The following is a 21,416-nucleotide window of genomic DNA, read 5'->3' as shown; positions in this document are numbered from 1 at the left end:
AGTTTACAAAAATTCTATAGATATATTAGATTTAGAAATACTACTTTATTCTGCTTTATACAGTATCAACCTACCGAGGGGTCCTTGTTCTACAATATCATCCCCTTCTACCCCAACACCATTCATCGTAACATCCACAAACAATGCAGAACTTGGCCAATTTTCCTTGGAAGAGAACCCCTGAAATCAAACAATGTGATCAGGTCAGGAGCCCTCCGAGCAATTCCAAGTGGATGCAAAGTCCCGAGTGCAACCTGCGCTAAGGTGGCTGCACCGGTGTACTACCTATACTAACCCCAGACAAGACATTACACAAATGCTTCGGGCAGTTAATCGCCACTGCAGGTAACACAACGCTTAAGGCATAACACAACCTTATTTATTCTACGAGCGGGAAGTTACGGTTGCAGAGTTGTGCTCGGAAGAAGCCTGCAATGGGACTTATTCTCCGTCTGGGGTATGAATCTTCAGGCACGGGGTAGGATGCCTACAGAGTGGTGAATGGTAACAGGCGCCTGCTGATTTGTGAGGAGAAACCGGCCTTTAAATCGGAGTCTCGGGCTCTTTCTCAGTCTTGTTGAGATGCACATCCGTACCTTATCAAGAAAGTTACATATTCCACGTCTCATCAATAATGCTGGCGAACTCTCTTGTCGTTCTGGCCGCCATTGTTGCGAGCATCCTTAACCCAGTCTTGGGGGCCCCGGCTCTCGATGTTGCCGAACCTCAGGTTGAGCCCAAATATGTCTTCGCTCATTTCATGGTCGGTAGACATTTACTCTACTGAGCTTCCGGACAACCAATGCTAACCATGATAGGTCGGCATCGTCGAAAACTATCAGCTGGAAGACTGGATCACTGACATGAAAGCCGCACAAGCCATCGGAATCGATGCATTCGCACTCAATTGTGCCAGCATTGACAAGTACACCCCGACACAGCTCGCCCTAGCATACCAAGCTTCTCAACAAGTCAACTTCAAAGTATTCATTTCCTTCGACTTCGCCTACTGGAGCAACGGGGACACGGGCAAGATCACTGCCTACATGCAACAATACGCAAACCACCCAGCGCAGATGCAATACCGCGGCGGCGCAGTCGTGAGCACCTTTGTCGGGGACAGCTTCAACTGGAGCCCTGTCAAGCAAGCTACCTCACACCCTATTCATGCCGTGCCTAACCTTCAAGATCCTGCTGCTGCGTCCAGCAATTCTCAGCGGGGCGCAGACGGGGCATTCTCATGGTACGCATGGCCGACAGACGGGGGTAACAGCATAATAAAAGGGCCTATGACAACAATCTGGGACGACCGGTACATCAAAGATCTCGCAGGCACGACATATATGGCGCGTGAGTTGCTTCTCAACAGAATACACTGTGCCATGCTAAGATCCGATAGCGGTTTCACCATGGTTTGCTACGCACTTCAACAGCAAGAACTGGGTGTTCATATGCGAGAACCTGCCCACCCTGCGTTGGGAGCAGATGCTGAGCCTCAAGCCAAGCTTGGTCGAAATCATTTCTTGGAACGGTAAACACATTGTCAAGTTTGTTCAAATGATAGCCAGCCGATTAACATCTATTCCAGACTACGGCGAATCCCACTATATCGGCCCCTACAGCGCCAACCACAGTGACGATGGCTCCTCTAAATGGGCAAAGGGCATGCCGCACGACGCCTGGCGCGACCTCTACAAGCCTTATATCGCCGCATACAAATCCGGAGATAGCAAGCCCACTATCACTCAGGAAGGGCTGGTTTACTGGTACCGGCCCACGCCTAAGGGGGTGAACTGCCCTGAGGATAATATGCCTGCGCCAAATGGATTCCAGATGCTAAGTGATAGTATCTTTGTAGCGACAATGTTGAGCAGTCCTGCTACGTTGACAGTTACGAGTGGGTCAATTGGGCCGGTCAAGGTTGATGTGCCTGCTGGGATCGTGACGACGAATGTGACAATGGGAATAGGGGCGCAGACGTTCCAGATTAGTCGGAATGGACAGGTTATTTTGAGTGGCAAGGGTGGTCTGGATGTGGCCGATCGGAGCAAGTATTATAATTTCAATGTGTTTGTTGGAAGTGTCATGCGAAGTTCCGCTGCGGGGAATGCGTCTGTGAGAGTGAGGCGCCAGGGCTGAGCTATACTGCGTCTGGTTATACGGATAGGTGGTAGCTTGTGGTATCTTGTGCCCCGAAACTTTGCTGTTTAGTTCGAGAATGCTCCTGCTTTTGCACATGACTTTGCTGAAAGTCTTATTATCCGGTGATAAACAAGTCAACGTGTGCAGTACGACTGGTAGTAAAGGTGTCATCTGGTAGGTAAGAGACGCTTAACAGCCGTGGTGGACAGCATGAAGGTTTCACAGTAGTACAAAGTTGACCACGCACCACATGATGCATATTGAATGCATCTTAAATGTGGATGAAGCAAGAACAACACCGTTTCTGTGTGACATAATGCGGAAGCAACGTCTTCAAATGCTGCTTTCCAGAAAATATTGCCTCGATACTACCCAGATCGCTCTTGTCCAGGCCAGTAAAGTAGCACTAGCAATACTCTTATTAGGTGTTCGTAACAAGGCTCTGAGTTGCCCAACGGCTTATGCTTACTGAGCGGTTTACTGTGTCTTATAGCCATTTGTTAATACCGGATCAGGTTACATCACTTATCATACCTAAGTTCCTACAGCATATGGTATGTTGAACTCGTATGGACTTTTCTACTTGGGGCTTCTAGGTGGTATATCCTACATATTTAGGTACAAGGCAAAAAGTATAATTAGACGAAATCAAAGGTTATAAATACATGTCGTTTAGCACAGAGTTTGCTTTTCCCTAATGCAGTGTGACACGTAAGAACCCGCCATCTAACGCGTCAGCGCGCCTTGTCTCAGTGCCTGAAATTTCACCTTATAGTGAATTCAATGCAGAATGTAAGGTTTCCAGTCTGTTACATGTTCAAAGGATGTGGCCGTCCTCGTTGGGTCAAACCGGGTCAAATCACTTCATATTCGGGAACCTCCGGTTGATGCTCCCATGACACAAATAGAAAGCTCCTGAGAGCAGAGTGCCTTACACCACTTCCGAGCAGGGTGTCAAGTAACAGAATTGCCTGAAATATTTCGATAATCAAAGGTTATAATAAACTTATATTTATAAATCCAGCATGGTCACCCATGCAGGGTAGTTTCTAGAAGTTGAGGTCCAATCCCCCTGATACGCCCATTAGAATCATCGCATCCGGCAAAATGGAGAACCTATCAGGAGGAGATGAGGAATGCCAGCGTATATTGGCAATGCTCGCTAGCCTTGGTCTAGCAGAAAGCGACTTGCCCCCTGAGTATATGCTAGTCAGATCGGACCAGGTAAGGTTATCATGATCATCAGCATCGAGGTTGCTAAAGTATAACAGGGTTCGAACCTATATTTCCCCGAGGGACAAGAGTATACGCTCTACGACCTCATGTGCGTGTATGAGTTCATAAAACAGCGCAGGATTCTGACCACTTCCGATCTGGACAGTGGCCATGGCGATGCATCGGCCAGTTCCGTTCCTTCTAATCAGCTAGTGGTGCAGGGTCAGACGCAGTCAAATGATACTGAACTCTTGTCTAACTCAGCATCTGGTGACAACCAAATGGATGTTGATATGGAAGTTGAGGATGTTGCTTGCGATTATTCTATCGAACAATGTGTGGAGCATAGTGAACAAGATACAGCGGGGCTAGCCAGGTCATTTAGTGCACCGCATGCTTCAGGAGACTGCCAGGAAGATGTATAGTATTCCGATGTCTCCACAAAAGTGTCTCTGGAGATTGTCTATCAAAGCGCCTCCTCGAGTCGAGCATACCTGGCCTCCCCGACAAAAGTTCCCCCAGGGGAGGAAGGCGGAGTTCAACATTATTTTACTTTATTTTCAAAATTTCAACTTCCTAGTTACATAATGACAGTTTGATTGGCAGTATCCTGGGTTGGAAAGGTCCAAGTCACTTGGGGCTGATAAGAACATAGTATAACTAATGCTTACTCCTTGTAGGCGCTCAGCCACATCTTATGCGGGTGCCGAAGGATGATTATTGGGCGAGATCGGGAGGTTCTCCAAGCACCGCCTCAATGCAGCCTGATCAACACCCACCCTCCTCTATTTCTTAAGATTCTCCTTCACCCCCATTCTTGAAAGACGTCAAAATCCAAGTAAGTTGGAATATTCAAAGAGCTGGTCTCCCATTATTGCGCAAAGCCTTTGAAGGGGCTCACTTTCAATTGTGCGATTGATTGGCCTGGTTACTGTAAAACAGCATCTTTCATGATAAGCAAGTCACCATCAGATTGGTAGACTCCGCAGACCATGTTTTCCAAACCCAAAGACGAATATCAGAGCGCAGGAGCGGCTACAAGCCCATCGAATAAAGAGCGAAATTTGAGGAATGAGCCTGGCAGTAGCACTTTGCGCTTTCGGGCTCTGGGACTAAAGACCCCAAGTTCACCCGTGGCACACAGCCCCGAACGTGCGGCTAGCCCTTTGGCCGTCAACCAAACGCAACCTGCGTCCGATGGTATATCGCACACACTAGGATCAGCACAGAGCTACAATGAACGTTATCTTTCTCCGCAACAAATAGACCCTGCTTTGAGGCCAAAAGATTCTATACAAAAGTATACCTCACCTCTAAACCATAATACTTGATGCAGGAGAATTACTAGCTAACGTATATTAGCGTTACCAGAACCGTATCCACTGAGCCTCGACAGGCCAGAAGTTCCTACAGCCTGAGGAGCAGTTTAGAAGCCCCCCGTCAGTGGAGAACGAACAGAGACCAGCAATTTCCCCGCCGTCTGCAAGACTACCCTTATATCTTTGTGTCAGGCGTAAAACATGCAGATCTCGAGGTTGTTATAGGAGTTTGGGGAAACATTATATAGTATCCAGTAACCGACCACTGGAAGGGAAACCTACGTATCGCTATGAAGACGCTGATACTGTTCAAAGGCAACAGCATGTGCGACAATCAGATCATCAGAATCCAAGTCAGTTGACTGATGTGTTGAATGAATTCCCTGATTCGTCCCGACCTGGCCGTCTGCAAGATCCAGTTACGACGCGGCCCATCGAGGGATATTACATACCTGAAGGCCCATCACCTTTTCCATCTTTGCTATCCAAAATGTATCATGGAACATTAACAATCCTATCTCGCATTGGCCTCAGGGAGAATGACACTCGACCAGGTCACAAACGAATCAGATGGAAGAATGTGAGTAACAAATGTCTACAATCACATGCTGATGTCTATCGCAACTGACGTCTCCTAGAGTAGGGGTAAATGGCTGTATGATGATTATGTTGAGCATGTGCCAGGTGCTTTGGAAGACATGAAGGCATTCCTGAGGTCATCAGCATACGTCGCAGCTGCTGCCATGAATGGCGGCAACCAAGATGCGCCAACCAGCTTCACTCCTTCCGATAATTCAACCTCGAGCGCATCACAGAAGCAATACACCCCCTTGAGTGAAATTGCCGATCCGTCAAAAGGCTCGGGGATTCTACACACCAGCGACAGCCAAACGGATGTTGAACTTGGTGAGATGATCTCTCATCCTCCGCTTCTTCTATCATGCCTAGAGAATGGTAAATATGCGGTGGAACTTCGACAGGAGTCTATCGTAGGCGTCGCAAATGACCGCCAGCTCTTCCATACATTACGCCGCATCTACCATGAGCACCGCGGACGACTAAGACCCATCTGGTCTCTGAAGACTCTGCATAGTATACATTTCATGAAGGTAAACATACCTGCCCTGACACTGCACTAATGCTTACCACGCATAAGTTTGCCTATGGCGGAACCCGCTACATCGACGTGCGATGCCACCAAGATATATGTGAAACCGGCAGGCCCTGTGTCTGCGTACCTCCCGAGCACCTTGTCCTCCCCAAAGGAAAAGAATACGACTGCCGGCCGATCCCTCCAAAGCTCTCTCCACCGATTGGTCCACGACTCATGATGGACTTCTTCATGCATCCAGACTACATCGCCCCAAATAGCACTTTGATTGTTCAGCAGCTTCCCAAGAGGGCATGTGGGAAGTTGCAGAGCGAGTATCTTAGTCCGACAGAGGCATGGGGTATCTTCTACAAGGAGGATTGGAACTGGACGAAGATTTGGTGGATTCTCGCATTGGGCTTCTTCCCTCCAAGCCTGCTTTTTGGGGTACTGTGGACTGTTTTCAAGCAGGATATTTCGGGTGCTTTTGGTGTGGCGAGTTGGTGGATGGCTGGTGCGTCTATCATTGTGGGTATAGTTGGGACGTATGACATGTGAGGAGTTACGTATATAAGAGTCGATTGTGTAATTGTTACTCTACCTGTCCATTATCTCACGCTACATACTAAGAGACCCATAAAATTCAACTCCAACAGCCCAAGTAAAAGCCGTGGCACTAAGCAGGCCCCGTAGACGGCAAATGGGAATGCACAAAGGGCAAGCAATACCTCACCAACCCCAAAAGAATACATATAGGTGTATCCCACGGAATCGCCGCCCTTCCATTGATTTTCAAAACACAAACATTGCGCAAATCATAACCCCTATCCGGATCATCTATTGCTTCGACAATCCCAGCCGCCAAATCCAAATACGAGAGCGAGCCATTCTCCTCAGTGAAACCCAGCACATGGCCGCGCTGCACACCCACTGATAGCGCTCCATGCTTAGTGAAGATAGTAGTTAACCACGCCGCTTCCTTGCGCAGCATACGTTCTGATTTAACCAGGTCAACATACACGAAAGAGGACGAACGGAGCAGAATTTGCTTAAGTAGAAACCGGACAAGGCGCGATAGTTGCTCATCCAAAGTTACAGACGAGAGTAACACGATTCCTAATGCATGATTTAGGATTTGTAGGGCACGATGACCGTCGTGGACGTGTCCTGCCCCAGTAGACAGCCTGGGACGTTGTCGTTTGTGGAAACGACAAGGAAGACAGCGCGGCAGTCGTACATACAAGAGCCAAGAAGCTATTCAACGTGGATACTTCGTTCGTATATGGTTATCTTGTCTTCATTCTGGGTGATGTCACGCATGAGACATAAGAGTTTCGCCTTGTGGCGGTGGTTGGCGTTAATGTGTGCGTCCGGTCAACACCACTACTTGATAAAGGTGAAGCCTTATAGCATCTGAAACAGCATAAAGGGTGTCCTGGTCCCGTACGTTGTGCAAAATAGCACCAGATGTGGGTTGTAGGCCATCTGTTGCCAGATTCGGGAACTGAGTACTGTTACAGGGCCTGATGTCTATTTTATGAAAGCTTACTATAGTGGGCAGCCCCTCAAAGATTTTCTGTTGCATAGAAATTTAGCAAAAGTCATATTTGTTCGATCGATGTTACTTACCATATTGTGTGAGGAAGGAAATAGTAGTCTAGATACATGTCCCTTCTCTACGCTTCGACCGTCGTTTCTCAGCAAATCATATTCATACAACAGAACATCTATCCCCTTTGCCCCATGCCACCTTCGAACCATCATGTATCTGTTACTATTTATCTGCAGATAGTTACCCCCGCGTTGCGCCTCGCTGCATACACGTAAATATTGAGAGGAAATCAAGCATCTGACGGCCGGAAGCGGTAGATCAAGCAATCCACTAGCGCTTATCAACAGCCAATAGCCTGATTGTTTCGCAAACATGATGCAATTGATCATGCAATCCGCCCACAAAAGCTCTCAAGTACCTGGATCGACCTCAATGCGGAGTCCATAGGCAGTCTTTTGCCCTCGATCTCGTGACTTTCATGGAACTAGTTGCAGTGCTAGCAATATCACCATTGCTTGATGCCCTGTCACTGTTTCTACCCTATCGCACGGACGCACGACACAAGTATGGTGTGCGGGTGGTGTTTAAAATTGATGGTTGCCTAAAGGAAAATATATTGAAACGCGGTGATGTACTTAAGCATTCTCTGGTTGGTTACTCTTGTTGGCTCAAACTGCATACTCCCCCGAAAGGGGTTTACTATGATTTTCATACGTTCCCTGTTCGTAATGCTGATCTGGTATGATAGTGATCATAGTTAAGTAGCGTCACAAGAAACTGTAGGATTCCCAGATGGTGTAGCGTCGCACTATACACCTAAAACAAATTCTGCTGACAGTTGCTTCCTGTCACTGCTGGAAAGGCGCCCGGGCGTCTGATCGCTACAATATCGGACATTAATCGGCCTCGCAAATTATATCATCAAATGTACTAGCGTATGATTCATCCATTCCGGACCTATAGAGTGATCCGATGGAATAAAACTGATGTGGCCATGGTGCACGGACTAAGTTCATTGCATGCTAGTCTACCTGTAATCACCCTTCCCTAAGTCCGAGGACAGGCTTGTGGAGATCGCTGTATCGCAAGCTCAGTGAAACTCTCTAGATCCCTGCTGTAATGGGTCCAAGGGAGATATGAGATTGGATAGTCAGTGTTATTGGGACTAGTATTGTTGGGATGTTGTAGTTGGTACGCTAGTAAGTTGGTCTAGCAAATATATACATCCAATTCAATGAAAAATTGGAGCAACTGAGCTTCTTATGATGACGTATACGGAGAGACTATCTTGCAACTAAAACTATGGTCTAGCTGGCCGGCCGGAACATCGGTTAGCACACTTTCGCTATTCATTGGTTGTGCTTTCGGCATCGGCTGCGGAGGGGAACCCGTGGTGGGAATTGGAATAACCTCGCAACCGGAAGTTGACTGGCGATTATTTCGCACAGAAAGAGCATGCGACGTGTCAGAAATCATCTATTCGATAATAAGTAGGCAAAAGAACAAGAACAGGAATAATCTATCTACTTCTGCAACATTCTCGCACGCTCCCGTCTATTTCGAGAAGATCGTAGTCGGGAGTACCGGACGCCAACATTGGAAACCTTTATTGCCTCGAACCTGACCAATAATACTTCATGGGGTGCTCAGTGACCGATACTATTGACACCTGATTTAGCCCAATGAAAGAATAAGCTAGTCAATGGTGCCAGAAGCAGGACGCTAAAATTGTGGTGTTGAGAGTGAATGGAGGGAGCCGCAAGCCAACTCAGGCCAACCATTCTCGCGACGGACCGACATACACCTCCATCCTCCATTTCACCTGTGCATGGCACTGGGCGAATGAGATCAATCAAGGCAGCAGCGACGCAAAAGGCGTATGACCCAGGCGGGACTCGCTTGTCCCATTTCGGAGGGTAACCGAGGCCACCTAAACTGTGTTCACTCACCGGCATCCCCGTGGGGATCTCCGAGCTGACCCCCTTTCCCCATGGCACGGTGACCTCGACTATTTGGCCATCCAAACATTCATGGTTCCCATATCTTTCAATCTGACCACCAACTCATAGAAAAATCCATGGATTCGGCTTGCTTGAATGTTACCTATTGTCAAGGAAGGCGCGTGAGTCACAAGTGGGCCCGGCTGACGGCACGACCAGCTGTTGGCTTCGGACTTGAATACCTGGATAGGTCGGAACAGGAGGTCGGTGGTCTCACATCCTGGCAACCCCGATTGTCTCGACGATGGCCCGAGCCATCTTTCGCGCGAAGGATGCCGGCTCGAGCAAGCAGGAGACTGCGAAGCAGAAAACACGGCGTGAAATGAACCCCGCAACTGCGACCGAGCGGAATCAGGCGCTGATCGGTTGGGTGGCCGGCATACGCCAACGCAGAGTGTGAGACGCAAGGGGTTTTTAGCGTTGGTCACTCGAATGGGCTGTAGCGAGGTGACATTCCACGTGTCGCAGAAGCTCAACTCGTGGCAAAGCACTGATCGGATATCGTGTCAGCGGTCCAAGAACAGAGCCTGACGGTTGATGGGTGTTTTGTGAACAGCCAGTGAGAAAAAGGAGCCGTCCTAACCATGGGCTGACTTCCGGCTGTTGTGCCAGCCTGATGGCTGCAAGTATTTTGGGGTTGGAGGAAATCCGGCTAAATCTGACCATCATTGCCTGTCATAGAATGGTCTGGTCTTGTCTGCTCTCCAGATCCGTCTTGCGCATTCCCCCATATTCTACCTCCGCTTTTTCATTGACAGTGGTGGTCGTGCCCCCTCGCCTTTACCATGGTTCCCCTCTTTTCTCCCATCCCCGCAAAATCCACTGGCTGCTTTCATACCTTTCACGATATCCGGTCTGTCTCAACCTACTACTTGATGTCATCATTCATCCGTGTCACCCGGCTAGCGCTTGCCAAGCACCGCCGGGCGTAGCCATTGCCAGGCCGCCCGCCACGAAGCTTGTATCCAACCGGCGGATATAATCCAATCCGGCCTCCACGATGCCGAACCTGAGCCGATGACAAACCATGCCTAATCATGGCCCCCATGGCATCCGACTGGCCCCACGGGGATGAATCGATTCTTTGGGGTAAAATAATTGTAGCACGCCTTACCGGACCTAGCTAGCCTGGCACCGATGGATGAAGTCTGGCTAAATCGAATGCCCAATCATGGGGCCATAGGAAGCGCTTCGCGGAAATTGCATGACATCGATGTCGGCCTCTAGCGACATTGATCTAGTTTCAAATGGGAATAGCCTAAACAAAAAGTAAAAGCAGTTGAGAAAGAGGATGCTGCAGCTATAGCTATACGGGACGAATGACAGGCATTGCGTCCGAGGCCGGTTGTTTTTATGTCGCATGCTCCCCGCGGATTGATGCTCGTTGGTCTTATTTCTCTTACTTTCTGTCACTGACATCCCATTTGGATTGCGCTGTTTCTTCTCACATCATCGGTACTTTTCTGGGGCTTGTACTGTGATTGTCCATACCATCGCTCAACATGGGTATGGGTGCGGGCGCTGAGGCCGTGTCCGGCAAGCGTGCTGAGCTTGCCGGCAATCGCGTCGGATGGCGTGGGCTTATGAGCAGCAAGAAAACATTTGCGATTGCGCTGTTTGCGTCACTGGGTGGTTTCGTCTACGGATGTAGGTTTCATATGGCTCATTGACGACAAAGCCTGGCTAACGGTATTGAAAGACAACCAGGGAATGTTCTCCGAAATTTTGACTATGAATTCTTTCATCAAGGCGGTATGCTTCGCCCTCCACCTCGCCTTACACCTACGCTAACATGTAAAGACCGACGGATATGCAGCGCGAACTGGTCTTAAGCAGGGTATGCTTACATCGATCTTGGAACTGGGAGCGTGGGTTGGTACACTGTTGAACGGTTATCTCGCCGATGCTCTGGGCCGTCGCCAAACTGTCGTTGTCGCCGTGGTCATCTTCTGCGTCGGTGTGATCGTCCAGGCTTGTACGAAGAACGCTGGCTATGTTTTCGCTGGTCGGTTCGTTACCGGTCTGGGAGTCGGTAATCTGAGTATGATTGTTCCTCTGTATAACGCAGAGTTGGTACGTCAAAACTATTGCTTGATGCTTGTTCCTCAGTACTGACATTCCAGGCTCCCCCCGAAATTCGTGGCTCCCTCGTCGCCGTGCAGCAGCTGTCCATCACCTTCGGTATCATGGTCAGCTTCTGGGTATGTTGTATCCATGTGTTTTCGAAGTGCACAAGCTAAATGAGACAGATCGGCTACGGCACCAACTATATTGGAGGCACGGGTGATGGCCAGTCCATTGCGGCTTGGGAGGTCCCCGTGTGCATCCAAGTCCTGCCAGCCCTGATCCTCGCTGCGGGCATGGTTCTATTCATGCCTCAATCGCCTCGCCATCTGATGAACCAGGGACGGGAAGAGGAATGTCTGCAGACTCTTGCACGACTTCGCGATGCCCCCACTGATGATATTCTGGTCCGCATTGAGTACTTGGAGATCAAGTCGCTCAAGATGTTTGAGGAAGAGACCGCTAAGAAGAAGTACCCTCAATATCAGGATGGATCATTCAAGAGTAACTTTATGATCGGTTTCTACGACTACCTCTCGCTCGTCACCAACCCGTCGCTGTTCAAGCGGACTACAGTTGCGGTATGCTAGAGTCATTGTTATTCAACTATATGAATCCTATATTGACGTCTCTAGTGCTTGGTCATGCTTTTCCAACAATGGAACGGAATCAACGCCATTAACTACTACGCGCCTCAAGTCTTCGAAGGCCTTGAATTGGGAGGAAATACGACATCTCTATTGGCTACCGGTGTTGCTGGCATTTTCGAGTTTGTCTTCACAATCCCGGCCGTGCTCTGGGTCGACAACATTGGTCGTAAGAAGACCCTGCTTGCCGGAGCCATTGGCATGGCAGTCTGCCATTTCATCTGTGCAGGCCTCATCGGCTCCTATGAGGGGACCTTTGGGGAGCACAAGAGCGCGGGATGGGCGACAGTGGCATTTGTGTGGATCTTCATCATCAACTTTGCCTACTCTTGGGGTACGCGATATCTGATCAGTAACTTGCTCCGTGAAGACTAATGCTTACCGTTTCTAAACAGGTCCGTGCGCGTGGATTGTCGTGTCCGAAGTTTTCCCGCTCAGTATGCGTGCCAAGGGCGTCAGTATTGGCGGCAGCAGCAACTGGGTAAGTGAATATAGTACCACTTCTCTCCTAGAGACACTGTTTCTGACTCCTCCCAGCTCAACAACTTCGGTGTCGGTCTGGCCACCTCTCCCTTCATCGCCGCCTCTACCTACGGTACCTTCATCTTCTTTGGCTGCATTACCGTCGTCGGAGCGATTTACGTGTGGTTCTTCGTTCCCGAAACCAAGGGGCGCACCCTGGAAGAGATGGACGAACTGTTCGGCTCTGAGGGCATGGCAGCCGAAGACGAGGCGCTCCGGCAACGGATTGATCGCGACATCGGGTTGACGGCACTGCTCCACGGCGAGATGATTGACTCTAGCGAGAAGGTTCCCGAGAAGGCGGTTCATGCGGACGATGTGATGCTGACTCCTCCCTCGGCGTAAGCCAGCCGCATGCCGTCCAGCAAACAGTATAAGCTAAGGGGGTAAACCTAACGCCAAGAAGGAAAAGACAGAAGGAAAGGGAGCAATTCCCGGCTATCCGGAACGGCTGGAAGCCATGAATGAGCAAACACTCTACTATTGGCTACTCAACCCCCTTTAGCCGTAATTCGGAGGAAATAATGCAGTATAGTACTTAATATACCAACCCACTTAGGCTATATTCTTCCCCTCCCATCCAGAAAGCAGTAAGCAGAAACAAGTAATCCCGAGCCATGGCCTCGTCATCAGGTCTGATTGCTACCAACCACATCTTCGTGCCCAGACCCCTAATATCCCCTAGTCTGTGGTTTGTAGTGTCCATTGGCTCGCTCCTCCGCATGGGCGGGTCGAGCCGAATGCGGAGGGCTCCATTTCTTTCTTGCTCGGGCCAATCAGTTTTCGTGGCCCCCCGCGGGTCTGAATCGTCCGGAGAAAAGCCGGGGACAGAGAGAGGGTTAGGTTGCTTTCGGGGGATTGTTGACGCGACTACGTTATGGTGTACGCTAAGTTAGGATGGGATTAGGTACTCGCTAAATTCCGAGGTTGCTTACAAAGGAGAGGGCAGGTGATGAGGGCTGATGTTGAGGCACGGCACATGACTTGGAGACGGTGGTGAGAATTTTTGGAAGTGTAGTAGTTCTTTTGATTTTATCTTATATACATTTAAAAGAATATTTAAATCTTTAATTTGTTCCTTTTAATCTGTGTTCGTTTACTTCTTTTCCTCTTTCTTTCTTTCTCTTTTTTTTTTTTTTTTTTTTTTTTTTTTTTTTTTTTTTTTTTTTTTTTTTTTTTTTTTTTTTTTTTTTTTTTTTACGTTCTATTTGTCTGTTTCTGTATTTAACATAACTTGGCATATATATGTATGAAGACAGGAAGGTCTCGGGTCAAGAAGCTAAAGCATATAAGTTAACGGATGAGGTTGAATGAATATGCTAAAATATCTAATACAACACGTTTGTTCAGTCTCCGGTAGCTATTACTATCTATGCACTTACCGAAAATAAGTAAGGCTTGATCTTATCTGCGCTTCAGCGCGAAGGCTGAAACATGGTCAGCCTACTAGCGGGTGGATAGGACTAGTAGAAATATAGATAGCGTTCTTTGGATTGGTAGTGGCTCCAATTTATCCGGAAGTGATAATAGTTTATCTTCATAGAGCCAAACATACGGGAACAAGAGGAATTGGTCGTTCACTAGCTCGAGGATGGTTGTAACCAAGAGAAGCATTATACTGATCTAATATATTTTGAATATCCAACCAACCGGCATATATGTCATACTAATATACATAAAAATAGCCAGAAAGCAGCGAGGCAGCATCAGCACACATCAAACTTCTCGTTCGGACAACTCCTAGTCAACGGATGTATGCATGTCCTATGAAACGAACAATGCTGACGATGATAGTCCTTCTCCTCCTCCTTTGCAAGAGAATCCCACTCCGTCAACCACTTCGGCTTCCACTCCACGGGGTTCGGCAGACTCAGCCTGCAACGATTAAAGTCAATGAGCATAAGCCGATTCAGCTCCTCATTCCAGAGAAGATGCCCCGCCGAAAGGTCTCCATGCAGAACCCCGAGATCCCGAACTGGGGTTAAAGCCTTCTTCAAGTATTTCTTGTAGGCCCCTTGCTCGTATGCAGCCTTGTTAATAGGCTCTCCACCCCAGCCCATCATCAGCATATGCCGAATTTTCCCCACACCATGTAAGTGAAACGTCTGCTGCATATTGACTTTTCCGAGAAATACGGGGACATCGTAGCCCTGTATGGTATCTAAGATCTGATACGCATCTGCTTCGAGTTCTAGCTGCGGCCACATGAAACAGGTGGTCCCTTTCCCGACAACGGTGTACCCGTATTTAGCGCAAGTGACCTTCAATGGTGTACCGGATAATCCACAGCGGCCCATTGGTTTAATGCAATCGAGACATTCATCGACTTCCTGCTTGATAAGTCTGATCAGGCCTTGTGCTGTGATCGGGTGGTGGACACTTCCGCTCTGTTGGTGAAGTTCCAGGTTCGGGCAATTTTCGTCCAGCTTTCTGCTCTCCTTCAAGCCAAGCAGGCATTTTTGAGTGCAGAACGGTCTATCTTGCTGGGGGTTGGTGCTGCATGAAGGCTCTGGGCGTTTCGACCGTTTCGATTGTTGCTCCGGCGCAGGCGACGCCGAAGATCCGGACTTGATAAGGCGACGTTTGTGCCCTGATGCGTAATACGGTTCACCATCCTGTACTTCCTCTCGGGAAGGTTGCTGTGTACCTTCCACGGAGCTCGTCTGAGAACGGGGTCGAATTGGTAATTCTCTTGCAGTTCCCTGACCGCAAATGGAGTGCGGTGAAAGAGTCGTCGTGCCTGAATAGTCATCCGATGGCATGAACTTCTGAGTCTGAATGAAGTATTCATAATCAAACCCGGTCAACCAAGTAGGTAGACTTGCTTTTGTTTTGATACACCAATCAGGACTCCGGATCTGCGAGGCGCAGCTCATCAAGCATAGACATAGTATTCGCGCGATGGCTGTCACAGGCCGCAAGAACCCATCACGATTCCCTGGAGTTGCTTCGATACTCGGCTCGCAGACGCGATAGAGAATGGTTGAGGGATTGTCGTAGGGGACTTTGAGCAGGACCAATGCTTCTCCTGTGGTTATATACCCGTATTCAAACCCATAGCTTATCATTTCGTTGTAAAGCTGGACCAGAGCTGAGCCTGCCAGGCGCGTTGCATTGCGTGTGATCCTTTCCGCTTCTGTCAATGGGACCACTCCGTTGTGTAAGACTTCAGCATAGGAGTCCATCGACCACAATCCTGCACGGAGCGTTTCCATAGTCAGCTTGTTAGGGAGTATGAACTCGCCCCTTAAGCGTGCATCAATTCCTCTTCTGCCATCTTCCATATCATGAATACAAAATGATTCGGGTCCAGGAGGCCATCGCTCACTGTCCTCGATCCACGTTGGTGCACGCGAACGCAGTTCCCCATGGGAAGCGACGTATCTCATACGATCGCCCCCAAGATGAAAGGCGGCACGGGCAGCAGGAATGGCGCAGATCTCCTCAATGATATGCTCGATCTGCATTTGCACAGAATCTTGTAAATAGATCTCAAGATCCTCCTTGAAGCTTATTGATATTCTTTTCATTCTTTCTCCATTCTCTCGAATGACATGAATGGAGTGAAAATTCGCTTTGGCGGGCCATCAGTTGGCTCAAAGAATTCACAGATATGCCGGTAAATCTGCTCCTGCTCATTGTCACATTGAGACCAGTGCTCAAGCCGCTCTGGACAGACCCTTGCTTTCGGTATGAGTATATCTCTGTGTGTGTCTGCACGGGGTTCAAGGTTCAGCGGATCTGGAAGAGCTTCGTGCAAGTGCTGGATATATTCCAAGAATGTTGTCTTTTGAACAAGCCATCCGAGCTTCTCCCCCGGCTGCTTCGTCTCCTCCTCATGCTGCCTCATCTCCTTCTCATGCTGCCTCATCTCCTCCTCATGCTGCCTGTACTGTTCTTGAAGATACCTGACCTCTTCCTTAAGTTTCCTAAGGTTCCCCTGTTGCGCGAGTTCCTTCTCGCGTTTCCTAATTTCGTCTTCCAATTGCCTTTCCTCCTCGGGCTGCCCTTTTTCGGCGAAATACCTCCTTTCCTCCTCCAGTTGTCTTTTCTCTTCCTCTAGTTTTCTGTTCATAGTATAAACTTGCTGTTCTAATCTGTAACTAGCCTCAGAACTTGGATGACATACCGTATTGTTGCTTCTAACCCCAAATACCACTGCTCAAAACTTCCCTGCTCGTCCATTGTGAGCACAGGTCCGTATTATGTGGAGCTTTGATTCACGTTCGTTGAGAGAAGCTGTTCTGTTGTGAATGGCCACGAAGACTGTTGGCAGGATGTGTGTTGGTGCAATATTATTGATGTCAACGGAGCAGCTCCTATCGTCGACTTAATACCAGGGCTTGCTCAGATGTAGAATCCAATAGCAGCAAGTGTGACACGAGGGGCAGGAGGGGAACTCCAAACCCAGACCACTTTTATAACATGTAATCAAGAAAAAAAAGATTAATTGGAAAAATGGGTCGGAAATAGGATGCAATAACTAAAGTTACCGAATCAGCCATCTTTCCAGAGGCCTGGTGTTTATCCGCGAGAAAGATAGCGAAATGTCTGGGATTTTTCCTGCACATATTGTAACATTCCGGAGAATTTCTCTTCACTGATGGATATCATCCACGTACTATATACTCTGTCCATTACTGGTGTTTGACTATGCTCAAATCCTATCAAGCCAGCCTACTGTCGTTGCCAGAGGTATTTTGAAAATCGCCATGTCAACGTATAAGAACAAAGACAAAGCACATGGTGTCAACATCTCGTATTTCAATGGGACCAGGGGGTTGAGCTTTTGTTGATTCCTTTGATCAAAGGCCAACTCCGTATTTGTTTATTGAAACTAGTATTCAACCCAAGAGAACTCAAGTATACATATTGCCTATAGCATACCTATTGAAATATTTAGTCCCCTTGCAAGTGTCCGGCGAGCGCATTTCAGTATCTAAGAAGGTATCTTCCAAGTAGTTTCGGAGTCCTCAAAGATGGAAGTTCGTCTATTAAGTCAGGAGTTAAGACTAAGCAAGCCACAGGACGGAGAATACTTACAGTATTATGTGACAAGTATTTTCAGTTTATTAAATGAGGTAACAACCGATGCAGACTCCGAGGTCAGTAGCATCAGGGTTCGATAGGCATCACTAACCCCTATTGTCTAATTGTGCTTGTTGTTTGGAATTGAGTTGCTTAATAAATTTATCATGATATATTAAGTTATCCGACGCATGACAGTATCGAATCAAGGCAATTGCCGTATTTGTCATGCGCGAGCGAAATGTTCATAATGACAGAGCATAAAGTCATGATTATATTCAGTTTATAATTTCATCATACATGATGCCGATTATGGGGCCTTGACCAGCCCAATCTTCTCATTCTCAGACTTGCTTCGTTGACTCCACTCTGGTGCTTCATCCTCGCCAGCCTCTTCCTGTGCATCGCCCTCTGCCTTGGTCTGATGTACCGTTCGCGGGTCATGCTCTGCCGGAGAATAAATGGTAACCACTTCGAGCGGCGTGTTTCCGATATTCAAGAACTGGTGTTGAGTGCCGGCTGGGACGATAACGACATCGTTCTGCCGAACTTCTTGTTCCTTTCCGGCAACGATTGCCTTGCCGGTTCCGTGAGTGAAGATGAGGACTTGGTCAACGGTGTGGATCTGGTGATCTTAACTTAGCTATCTGTTCGCATTGATCGTTAAGAGATGGACTAACCTCGTCGCCAATCTCGCCATTGACGGGCACTTCCATGGCCACGAATTGAGAGTATAGGCCAGTGTGGAGGACCTTGCGGAAGACACCGAACGATCGGTTGGGTGACATCACTCCCGGCATATACACCATCTCATTCTTGGGAGGTTGACTAGTCATGTTGCCGTTGTATTTTGGGCTTCGGTCTGAGTAACTTCGAACAGAAATGCCGGAAAGACGGAATGGGATCGTGTTGCACTTCCTGAAGACGGGTGCTTTTGCGTATTGTGTGAATTGTTTCCCCAAGCACCTTGACACGCCGTTCATTTTAACAGCAGTTGCCATCGAATTCGGCATATGTCATCCAGGGTTGCACATGGTAATCAATTTATAAACCGGCAGGGTCTGGATGCTCGGGTGGTGACGTAGACCATGCCATCATGTAACCCCATCGGCTGCCCGCTTTTGGCAAGTCTCTACCATGGGTCATATCTTTATAAGCAACAGGGTCCAGGCTTCATCCTTGATAATTGATGCGTTCTTGTTTGATGAAGGTTCGCCAGAAAGAAGACCTCTTGGACACTTCCAAGGCGGTAAGTAATGCATCGCTGATGGAACCCAGCGATCATGTGACGGCTACGTTTATCAAGCCATGATCAGTGCCTGAGGCATGAAAATGGAATGCAAGGACAAGCCACGCTTAGCCTCACTTGTGGCCCATAAACCATCCAAAATAATGAACAGTTGGAAGGGCCTGTCTGCCGGTCGCTAGACCGTGCGACACAGCCAGTGCTTCTAGGTACAAAGTCCATAGTACCATAACATATCTCCGCAACATCCGTCTCGCTGGCATATGACAGTCAAAGGTTTAGGTTGATGTGGCCACGCTTTGGATGGGAGGTGATAGGCTCGTCATTTAGTCTCTGTCGGACTACTTATGCTCCATAGCCCAAAAGTGAGCCGATCAATGACCGAGGACAAATCGTCCCAGCGGTTCCGAAACTGGTCACTTGTCCACTCTGAGAGATTCGAACAACAGACATTATCTCCTCTATAATAACCGTCTAGTACCAACTTACCCCGTAACCCACTTTCGGCTATCATAACCGACGATAAACAGGATCAACTTGGACAGATCTGGAGGTGGCAAATGTTTAATGCTTAAGCCGATCGATCTTCATCCAGATTGTCTTTGTGGGCACTGAGCACCATGCTGTTGTCGGCTTGACAGGCTGTGTACTTGCAATTGCCTAGTGGAGCGAGTGGGGAACCACAATAAAAGTACAGGCGGCGAAGTATCGATGCGATTCCATCGGAATCCTCGGCCGATCCACTCCCACACTACTGCGTCGTCCCTATCAATCTCCTCATTCTCCTCTCCGATCATTGCCAACCTTCAGCTGCCTCTTCACTCAAGTGAGCATGGAGCAACAGCCCCGACGGAGTACGGTAGTCCGCAGATGCTGCAAGATGGAACAAGATAGGCAAAGTCCATCCGGCAGGATGACGGTCTGGGATTAGCTGCTGCTGGCTGAAATGAAGGTCTTAGCAAACACCGACTACGTCTCGGATGCTGCTTCTTCCGTAATCACCCCTAGCGTTGTCCGGGCATCGGACCCCCAATTCACCCTATCACAGTTCCTTCGGCAAGCCTATTTCATCACTATTCATGCCTCCTAAACTTACATGTGTATTGGGGTGTTGACGAATTCTACGAGCTGCATCTGATTGCGCAGACAATGGGGATCCAGCGGTAGAGAGTAAGCTCCTACGAAACGGGCTGCATGTTTCGAAAGGCAAAGTGAGACGGAACTCAATTGCGCACAGGCCACAGCAGGATGGGCCATGACATGAAAGGCTAATGAAGGGCCATTTCCGAGTGGCAGCACTGGTAGTGGTGTCGCGCAATACCTGCCTGTTACTGTGATAGGCCCTCACAGCGCCTATCAGCCTCGGATGGAATGCATTGCACCCGTCGCTGGGATGACGTCTCGGCATCCTGCTAAATACGGCCTTAGCCAATCAAGTCAGCCATCTTCAATGGCCGCCAATTCTCCCGGTAACCGTAACGGATTAAGGATCATTTTCAATTGATGGCGAGAAATACATCCCTGCATTGCCCCGACGCCAACGCTGTCGAGGCTACATTGCAAGGTTGCACTGGCCGCTCCGTGGCTGGCTGTCCTCTATCGGCTCGGGATGGAGTTGAGCCATCTGTATTACTGTTGACTAGCTCGGGCTTGCGCAGGGTGACTGACGGGATGCCAACCGACTGCAGGAGGCCAACCAAGGATGGATGAGTAGGGCCAGGGGGATATTGATCCATGATTCCTCAACTGTTGCTAAGGGGGGTGAGTGATTTTTTTCATGTTCCATGGCGAGGAAGAGGGGGGTAGATACTGCAATAATTGGTAATTGAATTATTCCTGAAGCGGCAGTGCCCCTGGTAGTGACTAGAAAACGGTAAGGATTCACTGCACCAAGCATCGGAGCGGCTTGGATGACCAGACGAAGGGAAGCAATGGGTGGGAGGAGACGGGGATAGGATTGGGGTCATCCGAGAGGGGAAAGTCAAGATCCACGGAGAGCGAGCGGGACTTTTGCCAGGCACTCCGAATCGTCTAACCTTCTCTCTTTTGTTCGACTTCTTCCTCTCGCTTTCCCTATCCATCGGCAACTGCGATTCCTTCTGCCATCTTTCTCTTCGACATGTCCCCATTTTGAGCAAGAAACCCACTTTTCCAGATGTTCCCCGGATCCTCTCATCCTCCCCCCGCAATCGCCGATCAATCGTTCCACTGTGGATAAGACGTCTGGCAGGCGGAGAATGGCACTTTTGGTGGAGTCCCCCTCAGCATCGTCCAACGATATCCGAGTCTGGTGCAGCTGCGCCGCCTATCTCATCCCGCTCTCTCATCGACAGTTACACTTTCCCGATACAGCCCCCACCAGACCAGAAGTCCCAAAAGCTGAGCAGCTCTTCTTCCTGCATCTTTATTGGCTTATGACCACATGTTCTCGTTGCCAGCTACTAGTAGGCTTTGAGAAGCGTGCTAACTACGGGCCTCCAAAGAGTCAACCCGTCCGTCGTTCCGCATAAAAGCCTCTTGAAACCCCAGCTGTTGGCCTCGAGTCGTGCTTCTATCCTTCCTTCTCTAATTTACTTCGTATCAATCATCTC

The 21,416-nt window shown here is 48.7% G+C and overlaps 7 protein-coding genes across 7 annotated transcripts; 4 read left to right on the top strand and 3 right to left on the bottom strand.

The window, feature by feature from the left end:
* Positions 1-634: 634 nt before the first annotated feature.
* Positions 635-2,784, top strand: BDQ94DRAFT_161004 (glycoside hydrolase family 71 protein; the record flags this gene model as incomplete). The annotated part of the gene is made up of 7 exons (XM_026769298.1): positions 635-763; positions 819-1,350; positions 1,400-1,531; positions 1,589-2,111; positions 2,212-2,316; positions 2,636-2,696; positions 2,761-2,784. 7 exons carry the CDS (start codon positions 635-637, stop codon positions 2,782-2,784), a joined length of 1,506 nt encoding a protein of 501 aa, XP_026623820.1.
* A 1,415-nt stretch (positions 2,785-4,199) lies between these two features.
* On the top strand, positions 4,200-6,328 carry BDQ94DRAFT_180828 (uncharacterized protein). Its single transcript, XM_026773739.1, has 5 exons — positions 4,200-4,657; positions 4,720-4,863; positions 4,902-5,256; positions 5,315-5,785; positions 5,833-6,328. The coding sequence occupies exons 1-5, from the start codon at positions 4,350-4,352 to the stop codon at positions 6,322-6,324; spliced, it is 1,770 nt and encodes a 589-aa protein (XP_026623819.1). The 5' UTR covers positions 4,200-4,349; the 3' UTR covers positions 6,325-6,328.
* A 3,458-nt stretch (positions 6,329-9,786) lies between these two features.
* On the top strand, positions 9,787-10,385 carry BDQ94DRAFT_64740 (uncharacterized protein). Its single transcript, XM_026776252.1, has one exon. It carries the CDS (start codon positions 9,935-9,937, stop codon positions 10,298-10,300), a length of 366 nt encoding a protein of 121 aa, XP_026623818.1. The 5' UTR covers positions 9,787-9,934; the 3' UTR covers positions 10,301-10,385.
* Positions 10,386-10,820: 435 nt separating this feature from the next.
* BDQ94DRAFT_180824 (putative MFS monosaccharide transporter) lies at positions 10,821-13,112 on the top strand (the record flags this gene model as incomplete). The annotated part of the gene is made up of 8 exons (XM_026773738.1): positions 10,821-10,965; positions 11,018-11,070; positions 11,119-11,391; positions 11,442-11,519; positions 11,568-11,963; positions 12,018-12,363; positions 12,425-12,510; positions 12,567-13,112. 8 exons carry the CDS (start codon positions 10,821-10,823, stop codon positions 12,894-12,896), a joined length of 1,707 nt encoding a protein of 568 aa, XP_026623817.1. The 3' UTR covers positions 12,897-13,112.
* Positions 13,113-14,257: 1,145 nt separating this feature from the next.
* On the bottom strand, positions 14,258-16,736 carry BDQ94DRAFT_161000 (uncharacterized protein; the record flags this gene model as incomplete). Its single annotated transcript, XM_026769297.1, has 4 exons — positions 14,258-14,656; positions 14,930-16,073; positions 16,106-16,648; positions 16,681-16,736. The coding sequence occupies 4 exons, from the start codon at positions 16,734-16,736 to the stop codon at positions 14,258-14,260; spliced, it is 2,142 nt and encodes a 713-aa protein (XP_026623816.1).
* A 1,096-nt stretch (positions 16,737-17,832) lies between these two features.
* Positions 17,833-18,808, bottom strand: BDQ94DRAFT_148019 (cupin domain-containing protein). Its single transcript, XM_026767124.1, has 2 exons — positions 18,260-18,808; positions 17,833-18,204 (listed from the first exon to the last, which is right to left on the bottom strand). Exons 1-2 carry the CDS (start codon positions 18,590-18,592, stop codon positions 17,890-17,892), a joined length of 648 nt encoding a protein of 215 aa, XP_026623815.1. The 5' UTR covers positions 18,593-18,808; the 3' UTR covers positions 17,833-17,889.
* A 797-nt stretch (positions 18,809-19,605) lies between these two features.
* On the bottom strand, positions 19,606-20,331 carry BDQ94DRAFT_148017 (uncharacterized protein). The gene has a single exon (XM_026767123.1). The coding sequence runs from the start codon at positions 20,231-20,233 to the stop codon at positions 19,868-19,870; it is 366 nt and encodes a 121-aa protein (XP_026623814.1). The 5' UTR covers positions 20,234-20,331; the 3' UTR covers positions 19,606-19,867.
* Between the last annotated feature and the right edge of the window lie 1,085 nt (positions 20,332-21,416).

Source organism: Aspergillus welwitschiae (assembly GCF_003344945.1).
Source record: "Aspergillus welwitschiae strain CBS 139.54b unplaced genomic scaffold BDQ94scaffold_27, whole genome shotgun sequence".
Taxonomy (NCBI): domain Eukaryota; kingdom Fungi; phylum Ascomycota; class Eurotiomycetes; order Eurotiales; family Aspergillaceae; genus Aspergillus; species Aspergillus welwitschiae.
The sequence above is the reverse complement of the archived record's forward strand: the minus strand, read 5'-3'. Positions and strand labels throughout refer to the sequence as shown.